Genomic DNA, 16,787 nt, shown 5'->3' on the forward strand with positions numbered 1-16,787 from the left:
TCATAATGATGCTGAAATGTCAAAGGAACTTAACTCTTGTTTATATCAACCAGCCCACAGGAAAATTGGTTTTGTTATAAGTCATTTTGCTTGAGGTCCCAGAACCTGTCCACAACATTGAGGACTTAAAATGTTCTTCTTTTGTTTCTGATTAGTATAAATCTTCAGGTGTTCCTGTATTTGTTTGTTAGTAATTGGTCCCTAAACTACATTGAAAAAGTGAAATCTAATAGAAATTCCTACCACCTAATTTCAGTTCAGTCCAACTTGCTTTCCTTGATTTGGACGTACCAATGCACTTTTCAAAGACTGCTTCTTTCTGTTGGCATATCTTGTTGAGTGTACATAATTGCCTTTTGGCTTTTTTCTTTTAAAGATTTTTAACCATGAGTTGTTTGGTGCCATCGCTGAAGAGAAGGAGGTAAAACAGATCCTCTCCAAAGTCATGGAGGCACGAAGAAGCAAGAGCTATGATTCTTATGAAATCCTGGGCAAGTTTGTAGGAAAGGAGCAGGTTACAAAACTTATCCTTCCACTCAAAGAGGTAAGGACTCAAGACAACACAGCCCATCTCAAAAAGAGCCTTGCCTGGCAAACCTTAAGACTGCACTTCTTCACGATTTCCCTTTGTGTTAAGGACACCAATACATATGGCCACTAGGTGGCAGCCAGCCCTGAGTTGAGCATTCTAATCCATGGATCAGAGTCTCTGATGTAAACCATGAGATGCAGAAGAAAAGGCAACAAGAATTGAAATGCAGGTGAATTGTACAGCTGGGTCCAGTCAGCAGCTAAGAACATAGCCTGTGGAATCAGACTGCTGCTCTCAGACTGCCAAGAGGAAGAAAACTGACCTTTTGTGAACATGTATTAAACATTGTGCTTCGTTCTCTCTTCTGATCGGCACAATCACCCTGTGAAAGCAGTGGTGCTTCCATCTTAGAGATAGGAAAATTCAGGCTCAGAAAGGTAGGAAGGAGCATGGTTAAGGGAGAAAGTCAGGATTTAGTTCCAGATCTTTCTGATCCAAAGCTCACATTTCCCTGCTGTTTCTTTCTGCCTCCTATTGGGCAGGGACTATAATTTACCTCCCTTCAAAGTATTCTCTGTGCCTATTGCAGGGGTGAACATTCAATAAACAGTATTAATTCATTTTATCACAGTTTTATGTACTAAAACCAAAGCAAAAAGAACTATCTAATGGCATAAATTAACTATAACTTCAAATATTTTGATGCTAGATTAACTCCATAAGTGTGTCCTAATTTAGCCTGATCTAAGAATGTTAAATATGTTTTGAGAGTGAAAAGAAGTCAATAGAGTGCATGTATGTTCCATGTATATTATCAGATCCCTCCAGGGGCTGATGAAAATTATTAATACCAGGTCCTATGCAAGGAAATAGCTTTCAATGCACTTTTAGTGCACTTCGAAGGTTGACATCTTATCAATGTCATATCATATCTCCAGTGTTGCATCCTCAGGCCTCACCAACAAAGAGCACAGAAGGAAGGCAGGAAATCCAGTGGCATACACCTTGCTGGCAGTGGTTGTCTCTGGGTTGAGTTATGGTTAAATTTGACTTTATATGTTATATCTGTTTGAAATCTTATTAAGAATGTGTTTCTTTTTTAATTAGAAAAAAACATATTTAAAAAGCAAATACATATTTTTAAAAAATACTACCATTACAACAAATCAAAATGCAGTTCTGTGTTACCTCAGCAATGACAGTTGTGTTTGCCTTTAGATCTTACAAAATACCACGAGTTTAAAACTGGCCCGGAAAGTTCATGAAACCTTACGCCGAATCATTGCAGGATTGATTATAAATCAAGAAATGACGGCGGAATCCATTCTATTGCTCAGTTATGGTTTGGTCAGTGAAAATCTCCCCCTGTTAACAGAGAAAGAAAAGTAAGTTCAACTAAAAAAAAAAAAAAAACTATCGTTTAAATGCTTTTAATTAGTCATTTAGTTTTTATTTACTTTTAAATGCATTAATTTAATAATTTGCTTTAGTAAAAAAAAAAAAAGTACATATCTGAGTTATAAGATGGTACTACTTTGTGGTGTCCTTCCAAGTGACACATCTCAACATAAGATTTTTTTCTGATCAAATGAGGTAGCTAATGTGACAGCAGACAATTTTTTGGCATTTCTTTGAGAGCATTCTGTTTTGAATATTTCTCGAATCAAAGTCAGGATGGATTATAAATATTTATACCTCTTGCTCTGATCAAACAGAGATTTAAACCTTAAAAGATTTTAAGGTACCTTATTAGTAAACTTCCTTTAGATTTTGCTTCCGTGTTCCAAAAAAGACTCCATAGCATCTGTTTTCAGAAAGCAAAGGGAGTGTCTCCTGGCTGTTCATCTTAATTTGAACGTGTGTCCATCATTCTGACCCCTGTTTTTGGGGTCATGCTAACAACCTTGATCAACAACCTAATTATCTCTTCGGTGTCTCCTGATTAAGAGGAAAAAACCCACAGCAAACAGCACATTATTTAATGTTCAACTCTCAAGACCAGAGAAGGCCACAGTAATTTGTGGGAATGCAGTATCCACTGTTCTTTCATTTGTTTTTTATTCCATTATGATTGATAGAAATCCAGCAGCCCCTGCACCGGATCCACGTCTGCCACCCCAGAGCTGTCTTCTGCTCCCCCCAACTCCAGTTCGAGGTGGGCAAAAAGCTGTTGTGAGCAGGAAGACCAACATGCACATTTTTATTGAGTCTGGACTTCGGGTAAGAATTAACCTTAAAGTGAGACTCCCCACCCACAGTTGGGTCTGTGCCTTTTACTCTGCTGAATTTCTAATATTTCTTATTTCTACCATAAATACCTTACTGTAAATAAATTATGGAATATATCAATCCATTTACTCTATCTCCTCTAGTACTTACTTTGATAATATAACTCTCAGAATTAATGATTCTGACCTAATATTGATTATGGGTTCATTGTTGCTTTGCTTGTGAGTTTTTACCTGTAAACTACTCTGAACTTTTTCTAAAAGCTTCTAAAAACACAAATCTGATCATTTAATTTCCTTCGACAACCGTTCATTGGCTCTCATTTTGCCAGGAGAGAGCCAGTCCTTCCTTCATTTGGGCTGCAGGGCCGAGGCTCGTCGTGTTCCACTCCAATCCACGCTGCAGTTACTCGTGGCTTCCCCTCAGTTCTGTGCAGTCCGCACACTCTTCCTGCCCTCATCACCCGCTCTACCCTCTGCCCAGGTCCCTGCAGAATTCTCGAAGCACCTGCGTTTGTGGTTAATTTTTCCTACAGCCTATCTTTCTGGCTAAATCTATCAGGGCAGGACCACGTCCAGCTTGGTCATATCTGCGTCCTGCGTGCCAACCCAGCACCTGGCTTCAAAGCAGATGCTGAGTTATCTATCATTTGGTAAATGAACTTAGAATCTCAGCTGCGCAATGAGCTTGCAGCTTCTTCACTTACTGAGACTCTCCCAGGGAGTTTCCCATTTTTTCGAAATTTGTGCTTATCTGATAGAAGCATCTTCACATTTCAGGTTTGTCCCTTAAAATCATTTCACCATTACCTAACTCATCTGGGCTTATCGGCAACTGCTGTGAAATGTCTTTTTAAATCTTTTAGTTGCTGCATCTGAGTCTCAAGACTTCCAAGATCAAGTCTTCAAGCGAGCATGTCCTGGAAATGTTGGATCCTTTTGTGTCTCTCCTCGTAGACTGCCTGGGTTCCATGGACGTGCGGGTGAGCGTCTGTTCCTTCACAAGGTCGTGTGGTGCAGAACACCCAGCACCGGGCTCTAGGCTCATGCTTCACCTGAAGCTTGGTTTGTAAAGGAGGTTATAACATCATGAGACACCTCTATTCCCTGCATTAAATTACTCCCCAATTTAATAATCCCATATGTTTGCACATCCTTTAAAGTTTTAAAAGCCCTCCCAGGTACATTACTGATTCCATTGGATCCTCACAACAACTTTGTGATTGTGAGTGGTGGTGTCCCAAGTCAGGGATCACAACCACATCATCGTCACTGGTCACTACTCACTGCTGTGAATCCCCAGAACCATTCATGAGGCATGTATTATAATCGTTTCTGATTTATAGATGAGAAAACCAGGCTAAGGCTAAGTGACTCACCGCAGAGTGTAGATCAAGGATGTAAGCCTCAGTCAGACCCCAACACCTATACCTCTCCCACGTCCTCCTGTTTTACAGAGAAGGTGCTAAGAGGTTAAGCAGCATCTTGTACTCGAGTAGGTAAAAGCTGCAGGGCTGGGTTATGAGCCCTGGTCTCTCTGACTCCGGAGCACTTTGCTCTGTGTCTTCATCCAATCCAGCCCAGTCAGGCAGTCACAGCAACCAGAGCAGTAGGAGTCCCCACCAGGTAGAGCTAACTGATGAACTAGCTGATTTCTGAGGTTTGGCTTGGTTCTGGGATTCTCATGTAATCACTTGGTACCAGCACACTTTTTTTTATACGTTTTGTACAGCTCTTGACTGTATTAAATTATAGTTCATTGTTTCCTGTGCTTAATTTCTGAGCTAGCTATCTGCTCCTTAAATAAGGCTTGACATCCTGTTTATTTTTGTATTTCTAATACTCAGTAGAGTGCCTCAGATACATAATACAAGTTTAGTAAGAATGGATTAAATTGAAGTTCCATTCTAGAAAATAGAGAAGTCATTTATACTATGGTTTTCTTGATTGCTAAAATTGGTCAACCCATGTAGTCATTTACACAGATAGGTTATGGTTGTGACATATCTTCACTTGCCTTGGAGAAGCAGTTAGTTCTTCTGCAACAGGGAATAAGAAGCTTCCCTATCTTCTTACGCTTGTGGCACAGTTCTTCAGAATGGGCTGGGCAGAGCATGTCATTCCTTCAGCCTGGTTTCGTATAGATTCTATACGGCCTTGAGTGTTGGGTTATTGGCTGTGGTTACTTCATAAGGTGATTGGTTCTGCTTGTTTTTGTTTTTCAGGTGATCACGGGTGCCTTACAATGCCTGATCTGGGTCTTGAGGTTCCCTCTGCCTTCCATAGAAACAAAAGCGGAACAGCTGACAAAACACCTTTTCCTTTTGCTAAAAGACTATGCAAAACTTGGGGCCGCCAAGGGCCAGAACTTCCACCTGGTGGTAAATTGTTTTAAGGTGAGTTGTTTGTACCTGCACTTAGGAAAAGCCAGGCCCAGGGTGAACATCAAAGTTAGTTTCCCACGTCGTCCTTTGTGGTCTTGCTCAAAAATTTTTCCAGATTAATTTGCTAAGGCCAGAGGGTTGATATCCTTGTGAAAAAGCACTGATATTATATTAAGTCCTCATGATTTCACTGGATCCTGATTTCTGGGACATCCTGGCTATTAACCTCACTATTGCAACTTACAGTGTGTGACTGTACTTGTGAAGAAAGTGAAGTCCTACCAGATAACCGAAAAGCAGCTTCAAGTTCTACTAGCATATGCTGAGGAGGACATTTATGACACTTCAAGACAAGCCACTGCATTTGGTCTTCTGAAGGTATGGTGTCACCAGAATGCGGATTTTACAGTTCATGAGCCTCAAGTCAGATATTTAAAATAACATGGGAACACAGTGTTTTGACTGTTTTAGACTTCCAAAATTAAGTAATTTATAAAGATAATGATGATTTTGGTGGATTAATTATAAGCTAACATGTACTTATTAAAATGTTTGAATGTGAACTCTATATTAATACTTCCAGAATATTCTATACAAAAACAGGTATTCTACCTGTATTTGTCATATTAGACATTGTTTTCCTTTTTCTTTTTAATAGTGCTGAGATATATAACACAAACTTGCCTGAAATCATTTTAAAATATGTTATTCTTTCGAAGGTACTTTCTTTATACTCGAAAACTGCCTGTGATTACTATAGCATCAGGTAGATTCATGCCCATCTGCAGTAAAATGTGAAGAGTATGTCTTTTCCTTTTGTATTTTAGGCCATTTTATCTAGGAAGTTGCTGGTCCCAGAAATCGATGATGTCATGCGGAAAGTATCCAAGTTGGCAATTTCAGCACAAAGTGAGCCTGTCAGAGTCCAGTGCAGACAGGTTTGTAGAGAACTTACTCCCATAGCAACAGTTGGGCCCTGCCCTCTCCATTTGGTTTTTCAGTAAGGTGATGTCAACATTGACTGAATTCTGAAGACGACTTTGTGTCCGATTGGTGTTTCATTCTGAGACTCGGACCCATGTACCCTCCAAGCGTGAGAAGGGTCTTGGCCTTGTCTTAAGGGAATTTTTCAGTTAACAAGGAGCATTTTGAGTGTAGCTCACCACAGGTGGCATATTTCAGATAGACAACGAAATACGTTTTCCCTCTGCAGCATGATAGCCTGCAGCAAAGGTTTCCATCCAGCGGTCCAGTCGGCGACTACTTAGGCGCATGGCTATGTGTCAGGTGCTGCTGGCAGAGCGCTCAACAAAATGTTTAGAGTCCCCGTTTTACAGTAGGGAGGCACAAAACAAATTCCACACAGATGTCGCAAGTGCCAGGAGGGAAAAGGTACTGCAATATCATTAACTATATACCTCAAAAAAAGGAAAAAACTATGACACAAGGGTAAGATCCCATCAATTGTAAGACACATCCTAATTTTAGATGTTAAAATGTGAAAAACTACTTCTTAGAATTGATGAAATATGGAAAAGTACACAATAAGATCATTTGAACCAGTAGAGAACCACACTAGCATGAGAGTCAGAAGGCTTTCCCGAGGATTGGCATGTGAGCAAAATTTGAAAGGAAGATAAGGCCTCGCCTTTTAGCTGAAGAGGGTGTCAGATGCCTGAGGAAGGTCAGCCTTGAGGTGGGTCAGAGCTTAGCTTGTTGGAGCAGCTAAGTCAAAGTGAGCGAGGTGGGGAAGGGAGTCAGGTCAGGCAAGACCTTGTGGTCTTGTTCAAGATTTAGAATAGCACAAGTTATTGAAATCGATAGGCAGGGAAGTGAAATGGGCAGATTTGTGTTCATACATTTGTCTACCGCAGTCATGAGTACATATCAACCCAGGAGGTGGAAGGGTCTGAGTGGGAAATACGAACTCAGAGTTAAAGGAGGATTTGGGCTGCTACGGAGGCCAGGGTAGAGAGGGAGGAAGCTTGTCTTTAGAAAGTTTCCTTAATGACTGTCAGGAAGGAGGGCCAGCTGCTGTTTATTCAGCACTAGCTGTGCGCCCAGCACTTTACATACATGACTTCCATTTGTAACTGTCCTTCAAAAGAAATAATACCCCCATTTTATAGCTGGGGGTAAAAATGGCCCGGAAAGTTTAATGATGTGCCTTAGTTCTCACAGTTTATCAACAAAAGAGGCTGAATAGGATATAATTTAAAAGCAGAGCCTTTGGATGCAGATAGACTAGGCATTGCCACCTGAGCCAGTTACTCACCTCTCTGTGCCAACCTCATTCTCTTCCAAGGAAGTAATGAAAATTAACCGAAAAACACTTAACTCAGTGTGAGGCACATAGAAAGTATTTAGTAAATGCAATAGTTATTATCAATATTAAAATTATCATCACCATTATTATTATTCAAGGAGAAACACAGGGTTGAACCATAGCCCACTACAACATCACACTACACATCGAAGAGAAAGGAGCTTCTGATGTGTGAGCTTAGATTTGGAGCCCTGAATGACGATGCCATTGGTGGGCTTAGGACTTGACTGTTCATCAGGCACATAGGGCAGGACCTGGGTGAGTGGGTGGGAGCAGAGAAGGGCTGTCAATTCAGGAGGCCGACTTCACCTAACTGATCACCATTCTGAAAGGTCTATTTAACCTACCAGTGTGTCCCAGAAAGCAGCTTAGGAAACAGGAATCTGGAGAGATAGGATCCAAATAATCTGTGTGACTTTCATTCCTAGGTTTTCCTGAAATATCTTCTTGACTATCCCCTGGGTGATAAATTGAGACCAAACTTGGAATTCATGCTCGCGCAACTGAAGTAAGTTTAAGCCATAAAGTACACAGAGGTGGTGGGGGAGTTTCTTCTCTCCTTTTAATGCAGTGGCTGTCCTAAAAAGAACAAAACCTAAACACAATGGCGCATTCTCTGAGGATGATGCCATGAATCATTGACTCAACTAGCAAGCATTATGCGTGGTTTCACATATCGGTTCAAGTCGCTTTTCAACTCAGTCTGACCACTGCATGTCATTAGAGTCCGTCCACTTAGGAGAATGGTAAACATCTAACAAAACTACATTTAAAACTGCACAGTAGCATGGTACGTACTAGCATTAAAATAGGGAAAATGGAGTTTTTTTCCCCACTCTTTAAGAAATGGACCTGACCTTGAAACAACGTTTCAAATACTTTAAAATAATTATTGGTAAATTTATAAAATACTAACAAGTCCTTCTAATGTTCTTGCCCTAGTTATGAACATGAGACTGGGAGAGAGTCCGCCCTGGAAATGATCGCTTATATCTTTGACACGTTTCCTCAGGTACCGTGAATCACAAAGACAAACTTACCTGGGTTTCCCTTGAGCCCATGGGAGCCCATGGTCCTCCCCCGTTAGGGCACTGGTGAGATTCCGGCCTACATGTGCTCATCAGTGCCTGTTTCCTTCCAGGGCCTGCTCCACGAGAACTGTGGGATGTTCTTTATCCCCCTTTGTCTGATGATGGCGAATGATGACTCTGCCACGTGTAAGAAGATGGCATCCCTGACGATCAAATCCTTACTCAGTAAAATCAACCTTGAGAAAAAAGATTGGCTCTTCAACATGGTTACCACCTGGTTCGGAGCGAAGAAGGTCAGGGTTGCTTTTAGTCATAATTCAGTGAAAAGTCTTAGATTTTGGTGTTGCTACTTTAAGGACACATGCAAATACATTGTTGAATTAATTTTTCCCAAGTAGCTTCATTTTTATTTGATCATGTTAACAGTATATTCTTATAGTAAAATTTCAGAAAAATGAAAGAAGTTACAGAGAATAATGTAAAAATCACCTGTATCCCCAGTACACTGTTAATGTCAGACAATTACCCCACTATCTGAATGTACCATAATTTACTTAACCAGCCCCCATTGATGAGTACCTCTGTCTCCAGTTTTGCTTATTCGATTTATGGAACATAATTTTTGTCAATGATTGTATTTTCTTGATGACTCTACCACCATCATCATTGGCCCATCCATATGGAACATAAACAACTCATGTCATATCTTAATCCTGATTTAAGTATTAAAGTCAGATTGGGGGTTAGAGAGATGGTATGAAACTTTTTTTTTTTTAATTTAAAATGAGAAAAAATATATTATTCAGTGGATAATGATGTATACCACTTTTTAAAAATGTTATTTCTGGGTATGAAGGTTTCTTTGTATTTTTCTTGTTAGCCACAAAAGATCCATTCTCCATTGATTTCTGGTATCTTGAACTGTTGAAGACAAAGTCATGCATACCTGCATTTTATAATTTTGGAAATAGCCTCCCAAGTTGAGTTGACATTGTCTTGTGGGATTTTTTTTTTTTTTAATTTTGTTTGTTTGTTTGGTAGAGGTTAAATAGACAACTAGCTGCCCTAATCTGCGGCTTATTTGTGGAAAGTGAAGGAATCACTTTTGAGAGAAGATTCGGAACTGTTCTCCCTGTGATTGAAAAGGAAATTGATCCTGAAAACTTTCAAGATGTAAGTTATTTGCTAGGGAATAAAACTTTCGCTAATTTTTATAGTTTTACTTGAGGTGATATAGATTAAAATACTGTGTTAAATAATGTGTTTAAAAATTTTATTAATAAAAGCAAGAATTCAAAGCAGGTAGATCTACTTTTTAAAATGAGGTTTAAAGTAACTTACCTTCTATAGTATATGACAGTCAGAGTCTCTCAAGCAGGGTGATTTTTGCCCCCCAGACGACATTTAGCAATATCTGGACACATTTTAGGTTGTCACGGCTGGAGGGTAGGAGGTACTACTGGCATCTAGTGGGTCAAGTACAGGGATGCTGCTAAATACCTAATAGTGCACAGACAGCCCCCCACAGCAAAGAATTATCTGACCCAAAATGGCAGGAGTCTTGCAGTCAAGAAACCCTGCTGTAGATTTACATGCGAAGTACAAATGTCCATCAGATACTTTGAGATAGTTGACTTGATTTGCATCCATCTTGTTTTTAGATCGTGGAGGAGACTGAAGAAAAAGCTGCAGATCGCCTTCTGTTTAGTTTTCTTATACTGATTAGTAAACTCATCAAGGAATGTAATATTATTCAGTTTACCAAGCCCTTTGAAACCTTGAGTAAAATCTGGAGTAAGTATTGCCTTTTTTATTTAAATCTAAAACTTAGTTGTGATAGAATTATCGAAAACAAATTTGGGAGATTAGAATATGAATACTTAAGAAAGCATATGTCAAGGAAAAAGTCCATGAGAAAAAGGGCCCTTTCATGTTGGTTATAGTGAAAATGTTTCTGAAAAATATATGTATGTTTCTAAAATGTAAGTAATACATTTCATTTATAAAAGAAAGAAAATTAATTATGAGAGAGTATAAGAAAGGAAAAAGTCCTCAAAGTCCTCTTTGCTATTTCATGATATTTTGGTATATATTTCCATCGAGTCTTTTTGGTTTATTTTGAGGTTGCGTAATTCCATATAAATTTTTATATCCTGTTTATACCCAAGTAAGCATATTACTAGAACATACTTAGTGGATGTTCTTTTAAATAGCTATAAATAGTCCATCATGTATATGTGCCATAATTTACCAAATAATTTCACTTTTAAAAGACATTTAAGGTGCTATATATTACTCCTTCAAAGAAAAATAAGATTTTAGAATTTTTAATTAAACATATTCAATTTTGATCAGTCAGTAGGAAATAGATATTGGAATGACTGCTTTAAGTACCCACCTATTTTAAGAAAGCTCATGACCCTATGAGAAATAATAGCTACTAAGTTACTATGTGGCCTACTCTGGTGTGGCTCCACTGAGACATTGCCAGATTATCACAGAGGTTCACACAGGACAAAAGTAAAACCATGCTCATGAAGTATAGCAACATAGACTAAAACTCACATATGACATGGTTCGTCCAGAAATTTAATCCTGTTCCCCAACACAAGGTTTCTCCACTGTATTTACCAAGTGTGGTATATGGAGAATGCGTATAGCTAAGGCTGTGACCTTTAAGGGGTTATATTTAAGAGTATGAGCTTTGGGGCCAGATGGAGCTGGGCCCAGGCTTTGTTCTGCCCGTTACAGTTTGGCATGTCCCTTAGCCCCTCTGGAACATCCATTTCCTCATCTGTAATGTAAAATGGAAATGCCAATTCCAGCCTCACTGAACCGTTGTGTGGTCTGAATAAGATATGTGTAACACACTCAGCCCTGTGCCTGGCACATAGCAAGCCTCAAAAATGGTACCTTTCCAGTCAGCTACTTGGAGCCACCAATTTCGATACTTATGAGAAGTAAACGTGTACCTGCATATAATTACATTCATTTTAATTTAGAAATTATAAATGTTAATGCCACCTTACCTCCTTTCAATCTAAAACTAGTTCTTAGGGAGCCTTTCTTTTTCAGACTTCATACTCATACCTCTCTCGTGTCATTTACCATGCAGGGGTTGGTTTTCTAGTCGTTTCCATTGTCTCTCCACCTTACTTCTCCCTAGCTCCTTGAGAGCTTCTGGGGAAGCAGGGGCTCTTTTGTTTGTGTTTAGTTCCCAAATCCAAGCACATGATAGATACTAAACTAGTCACGTTTACCACCAAAGAGCCTGGAAAACTGTGAGACATCTGAGAATGCATGTTCATTTCCTTAGGTCATGTGCACACTCACCTGAGACATCCGCACAACTGGGTGTGGCTCACCGCAGCCCAGATCTTTGGATTGCTCTTCGCCTCTTGCCAACCAGAGGAGCTTATTGGAAAATGGAATGCAAAAAAATCCAAGAGGAAACTCTCAGAACCTGCAGCGATCAGGTTCCTAACAAGCGACCTTGACCAAAAGGTAAGGTATCTCTAACCCTATTTCTTCCTTCATGACCCATGTGAGGTGTTCATTCTGGCTCATGTAACGATGCTGGGGTTGGCCCTTGGGAGAAATTCTTCCAGCTAACAACTTGTTGCATATGTGAATCTATAGGAACTGGAGAGGGGTCACCCTCATGGCCACGGCTTTCAAAAGTAATTTTTAGACTCAGTCTAGTCGGACTTTCACTTTGCTTATTTAGCACATTCATCTGCCTTTATATGTTCAAGTTCTTTATCAACATTGGAAAATGAGATCGATACTGTCCATCCTGCCTCCTTCATAATCTTAATGATGACTAAATGAAATCACATTCATGAAAATGTTAGGTAGGGACCATGTTATATCCATCTCTGATTTCCTAGGGCCTAGCACAACGCCTGGCTGGCTCATAGTGGGAACTTTGCAAATATTGAATGAGTGAAAGGTAGAAGGGGGAAAAAAGAGGAAGAAAAAAATGTATTGGAACGTTGCAAAGTTCTTTACTAATCATCTAAGGGATTATGACCTCTGTCTCCCTAGAGCTTAAAAATATCCCATTCCTTTGGGGTGAGATGCTTGTGGCAGGTAGAAGGGAATAGTTATCCAATTTACACAATTTCTGGTTTTGAACCTTCCTTCTCCAGATCTACACAGGTGATCATTCAGAGCAAACACTAGTACCTCAGTTATATTGTTATGGTTACTCAGAAATACCCTACACTGTGTCTGCCAATGTCCTGTTTTTTTTTTTTTTTTAATTTTCACAGATGAAAAGTATCTCCCTAGCCTCCTGCCATCAGTTACATTCCAAATTCTTGGATCAATCTCTAGGAGAGCAGGTAAGTATGATAATCCTATTCAGTTAAATAGAAGGGATCTATTCTAACAGTAGTCTAGGAATAGGCTCGCTTTTGATGTTTGTTTTTTGTTTTCCCTAGTTTCATGCTTGGGGAATTAAATGAAATATAAACATACACTCAAATACATGTTCAGTTATGCACATATCTCTCATTGACTCGGCTCCATTTAAAATTCCCAACAAAGATGAGCGGAAGGCTGTTTATTACATCTTTTCATTTTCAGCTTTAACATATCTATTCCATATTGTGTTGAAGCTTTGAAAGGCATTGTTTTTATATTAAGCTGCAATATTGGATTCCTTTTGAAGAGAAAGCAATAATGTTCATGCCACAATGTGGTCTGAGAATCGTCTGTCCATAACAGAAGGCAGAGAAATCCATCATTAAAAAGCTTTGTGTGTTTTCACATTAAAAATTTATAAGTAAAATGTAAACATAGAGAAGACATTTGTAAATATGAGATAAACGCAAATTGTTTTTGAATGGTTTGGTCTGCTGCTCCTTTTTATTTTCTCCTCTTTTGATAGAACAGTTGGGCTATAGATGATGAGGTGACACAGATGTGGTGTATGGATATGAGCAAGGCAGTTGACCACGTCTCTTGTGAGTCATTGTGGACAAGCCGGAGCAATACAGATTAAGGGACAAGAGCACTAGAAACTAGGTGCTTCCCCTCTAATCTTAGGTGGCATGCCATAAACACTGATGCTTCTCTCTTTTTAAAATGAAGATATAACATACTTCATTATATGGCAGGGCTGGGGAAGGAATGGATAGCAGTGAGGCCAAGGAAATCCTGTCCTACCAGGATGGACAGTGCCAGTTTTGATGGAGGCTGACACCATACCAGCTCGGGACAGGGAGGAATAGATCTACTAATAATGACCCAGGATGAAAGAAATTATAGATTTTAGTTCACTGTAATCTTACAGTAAGTTAACAATATGAAGTGGCTGCCACAGGGGGAAAAGGCCTCCGTATCTGGGACTGTCTTCATGGAGGCCAGGCTTCCAAAAGAAGGAAACTGTAATCTTGGTATTAACTCTTAAAGGACAGGCTAGCCTTGGCTCGTGTGTGGGGTTCTGAGCACTACATTTGGGGAGCTTTGGGTACACAGCACCTCTAGCAGAATAGCCAGGATGGCTTCCTCCTTCACATTAGGGGTGTGAAATACCTACATCAGAGACTTTGTGGATGTCCCAGATTCAATAAATGGGTCTATTATTTTAAGACTAAAATTGTCCCTGCGCTGTTTAACTGGATCAGATGAGATTTGAGGAGGAAGAAGCCAGTGTTTTAGAACTTGGGCTTGAATTCTCAAGACCTTTGAACCCTGGCTGATCACTCACTTTGTCTTTGAGTGAGTCCTTTAGTAACTCAGCCTTGATTTTCTCTCCTGATAATGGTACGTAATAGGGACATGTTAAAAGTTGAATTGAAATGCTGTATACAGAGCTGCTTGTCATAGAAATTGTTATTTCTGTAATGAATGAAGTAATTTAATGGAATGAGGATGAAAGCTCTCACTAAAAATGTAAATGGATGGTCCAGAATGAATTCATTTATTTACTTTGTGTGACTTTAAAGGGTAGAGCTACGCCAAATGCATGAAAGTTACATGAAAATGGGTTTGGACACACTGTAAGGAAGAACTGAAGAATTACCAAAAAAAAAAAAAAAAAAAGGGAACGATCATCACTTTAATAGCGCAATACCCAGTTATTTCTAATTGTAGAATACCTATTTTAGCTTCTGCTTTACCAAGCAAAGTCAAACCCATTTCCTTATTCCCCTCTCCCCCCTACCTTTTTTTAAGGTTGTTAAGAATTTGCTGTTCGTAGCCAAAGTCTTATATTTACTGGAACCCAATTCTGGGGATGAGCAAAGTGAGATACAAGAAGCTTTAGGGCACGGTGTGGCCAGAGAGGAAGGAGAGCACGAGGCCCGTGCACCTGAGGAGGTGGAATCTGACAGAGAGGAGATCAACGAGGGGAAGGAAGAGCGCAGCAAGCCAGCCACGCTGCTGTGGCTGGTCCAGAAGCTGTCCCGCATTGCAAAACTGGAAGCCTCTTATTCACCTCGGAACCCCTTAAAGGTGCGAATAACGTGCAGTGATTGAAAGCATAATTTTATTTATTTTTGAAAGCATCTTTTTTTAGAAAGTATTTTAGTCGTGTTAGTGATCCTCCCAAGTTCCTAGGAACTTCTGAACCCCAAACTGCAGCAATAATATCTGCCCCAAAACAGACCTTGTTTTCTAAATTAACTGTGCATGGCTGCAAGTTTAAGAAAAACACATCTAATGAACAGTGGTCTGTATTTTCAGAGAACATGCATCTTTAAGTTTCTCGGAGCTGTGGCAATGGATCTTGGCAAAGACAAGGTGAAGCCGTATCTCCCAGTCATCATCACTCCTTTGTTCCGAGAACTGAACAGCACCTATTCGGACCAGGGTAACTCCCCAGCCTCCCTTTCAAACCCTTGCACCGCTCTCCCGAATGCGTACATCTTTCTTCTTTCCTCCTCCCTGGCAGTTATTCTAAGCAAGAAAACTTGCCAGGTTTCAAGACGGTTAATAGCAAACCAATAAGGCATATATATTTGTGTCATATTTGACTACCTTCTGTATGCTTGCTTGTATCTAAGAATGAATGTTTCCTAAAAGATAATACTTTACTCCTAAGCAGAGATTAAATATTCAAAGAAAACTACCATTTGGGGTGGTTCTAAACCTCATAGTACTATGAACAATAAGGAACAATGAAATGTCATTAGATTCTCAAGATTTATAAAACAAGTTTTTAGTTTAAACATCATTTGTTTCTCCTGTTTATCTTTTTTCCTTACTGGTGCATTTGATACATTTCCCTCGCTGACCCTAAAATGTCTGTTGCTAATAGGAAAAGAGGGAATTAGGGGCTAGAAAGAGGGAGGTAAAGTGGATCTTAAGTTATAAATTAAAACAAATGGAGTAAATGTCAAAGCTAGAGCTGTTTTAGTTCTACAACCTTGAAGTAAAGTTTCCTTTTAGAGAGGAAAAGGCAACAGTGAATGTCAAGTCGGCTTTGTTTCTCATCAGCCAACATTTATTAAGCACCTAATATTTGCAGGCACTGGAGGTTCAACGGTGGAATAGGCTTAGTCCCTATGTTCAAGAAACTTGCCAATGTAGAACAGATGTCCTGAACTTTCCTGAACTTGATTCAAAAATCTGTAGGTTATTTGCACTTGAGAAAAAGGAGGCAGGGAAAGGTGTGAGAGCTTTTGAGAAGCCTTTGTAAGCTTCTCAAAGGAGTCTTTGATCCTCCACCCCCCACCACACCCCATACAAAAAAAACTTATGGCCAGAGCTAAGCCTCTGTGACCTGTGAATTAGAGCCTAGAAAAACACACTTACCTTTCCCCCATCTGCAGAGCTGAGCATGTTTACAAAGGTAACCCAAAACATTTCTGTCCAGTTCTCAGAGTAATTTCTGAGCCTGAATTCTGCCAGGAAGTGGATTTCATGGTCTCTGATCCTGTTGCATCCTGGATGAGGTGGCTATAAACTGTGTCCAACACTTCTGTTGTTCTCTCATCTCAGAAACGTAGAGGCTAGTTTCGGATTTGTGTTTAACGTCAAAGTAATAGAATTGATAATGTCGCAGTTTAAATTTTGCTTGTTGATTTTGTAGATATTCAAATGTATCCTTTCCTATGTAACTGTCTCATTATTACTCTGTGTGTAATTAGATCCTTTGCTGAAGAATCTATCCCAGGAAATCATAGAATTACTCAAAAAGCTGGTCGGGCTAGAGAGCTTCTCATTAGCCTTTGGCTCTGTACAGAAACAGGCTAACGAGAAGAGGGCACTCCGGAAAAAGAGGAAGGCTCTGGAGGTAAGTTTACTGTTTAAAAATATGGAATGTTCATTAGGCTT

The 16,787-nt window shown here is 39.6% G+C and overlaps 1 protein-coding gene across 2 annotated transcripts in view; it reads left to right on the top strand.

Annotated features, from left to right (window-relative positions):
- Positions 1-16,787, top strand: part of UTP20 (UTP20 small subunit processome component) — an 83,512-nt gene that overhangs the window by 63,254 nt on the left and 3,471 nt on the right. For both annotated transcript variants that reach the window (XM_016127023.2, XM_036237356.1), the window contains 17 exons: positions 377-544; positions 1,751-1,917; positions 2,611-2,752; positions 3,627-3,743; positions 4,986-5,156; positions 5,391-5,522; positions 5,972-6,082; positions 7,899-7,978; positions 8,413-8,482; positions 8,612-8,794; positions 9,543-9,674; positions 10,163-10,295; positions 11,818-12,005; positions 12,776-12,847; positions 14,685-14,963; positions 15,195-15,321; positions 16,601-16,746. In XM_016127023.2, coding sequence (XP_015982509.2) covers positions 377-544; positions 1,751-1,917; positions 2,611-2,752; positions 3,627-3,743; positions 4,986-5,156; positions 5,391-5,522; positions 5,972-6,082; positions 7,899-7,978; positions 8,413-8,482; positions 8,612-8,794; positions 9,543-9,674; positions 10,163-10,295; positions 11,818-12,005; positions 12,776-12,847; positions 14,685-14,963; positions 15,195-15,321; positions 16,601-16,746 — 2,418 coding nt within the window. The remainder of the gene's footprint in view (positions 1-376; positions 545-1,750; positions 1,918-2,610; positions 2,753-3,626; positions 3,744-4,985; positions 5,157-5,390; positions 5,523-5,971; positions 6,083-7,898; positions 7,979-8,412; positions 8,483-8,611; positions 8,795-9,542; positions 9,675-10,162; positions 10,296-11,817; positions 12,006-12,775; positions 12,848-14,684; positions 14,964-15,194; positions 15,322-16,600; positions 16,747-16,787) is intronic.

This window comes from Rousettus aegyptiacus, unplaced genomic scaffold, assembly GCF_014176215.1.
Source record: "Rousettus aegyptiacus isolate mRouAeg1 unplaced genomic scaffold, mRouAeg1.p scaffold_m13_p_2, whole genome shotgun sequence".
Classification (NCBI taxonomy): Eukaryota; Metazoa; Chordata; class Mammalia; order Chiroptera; family Pteropodidae; genus Rousettus; species Rousettus aegyptiacus.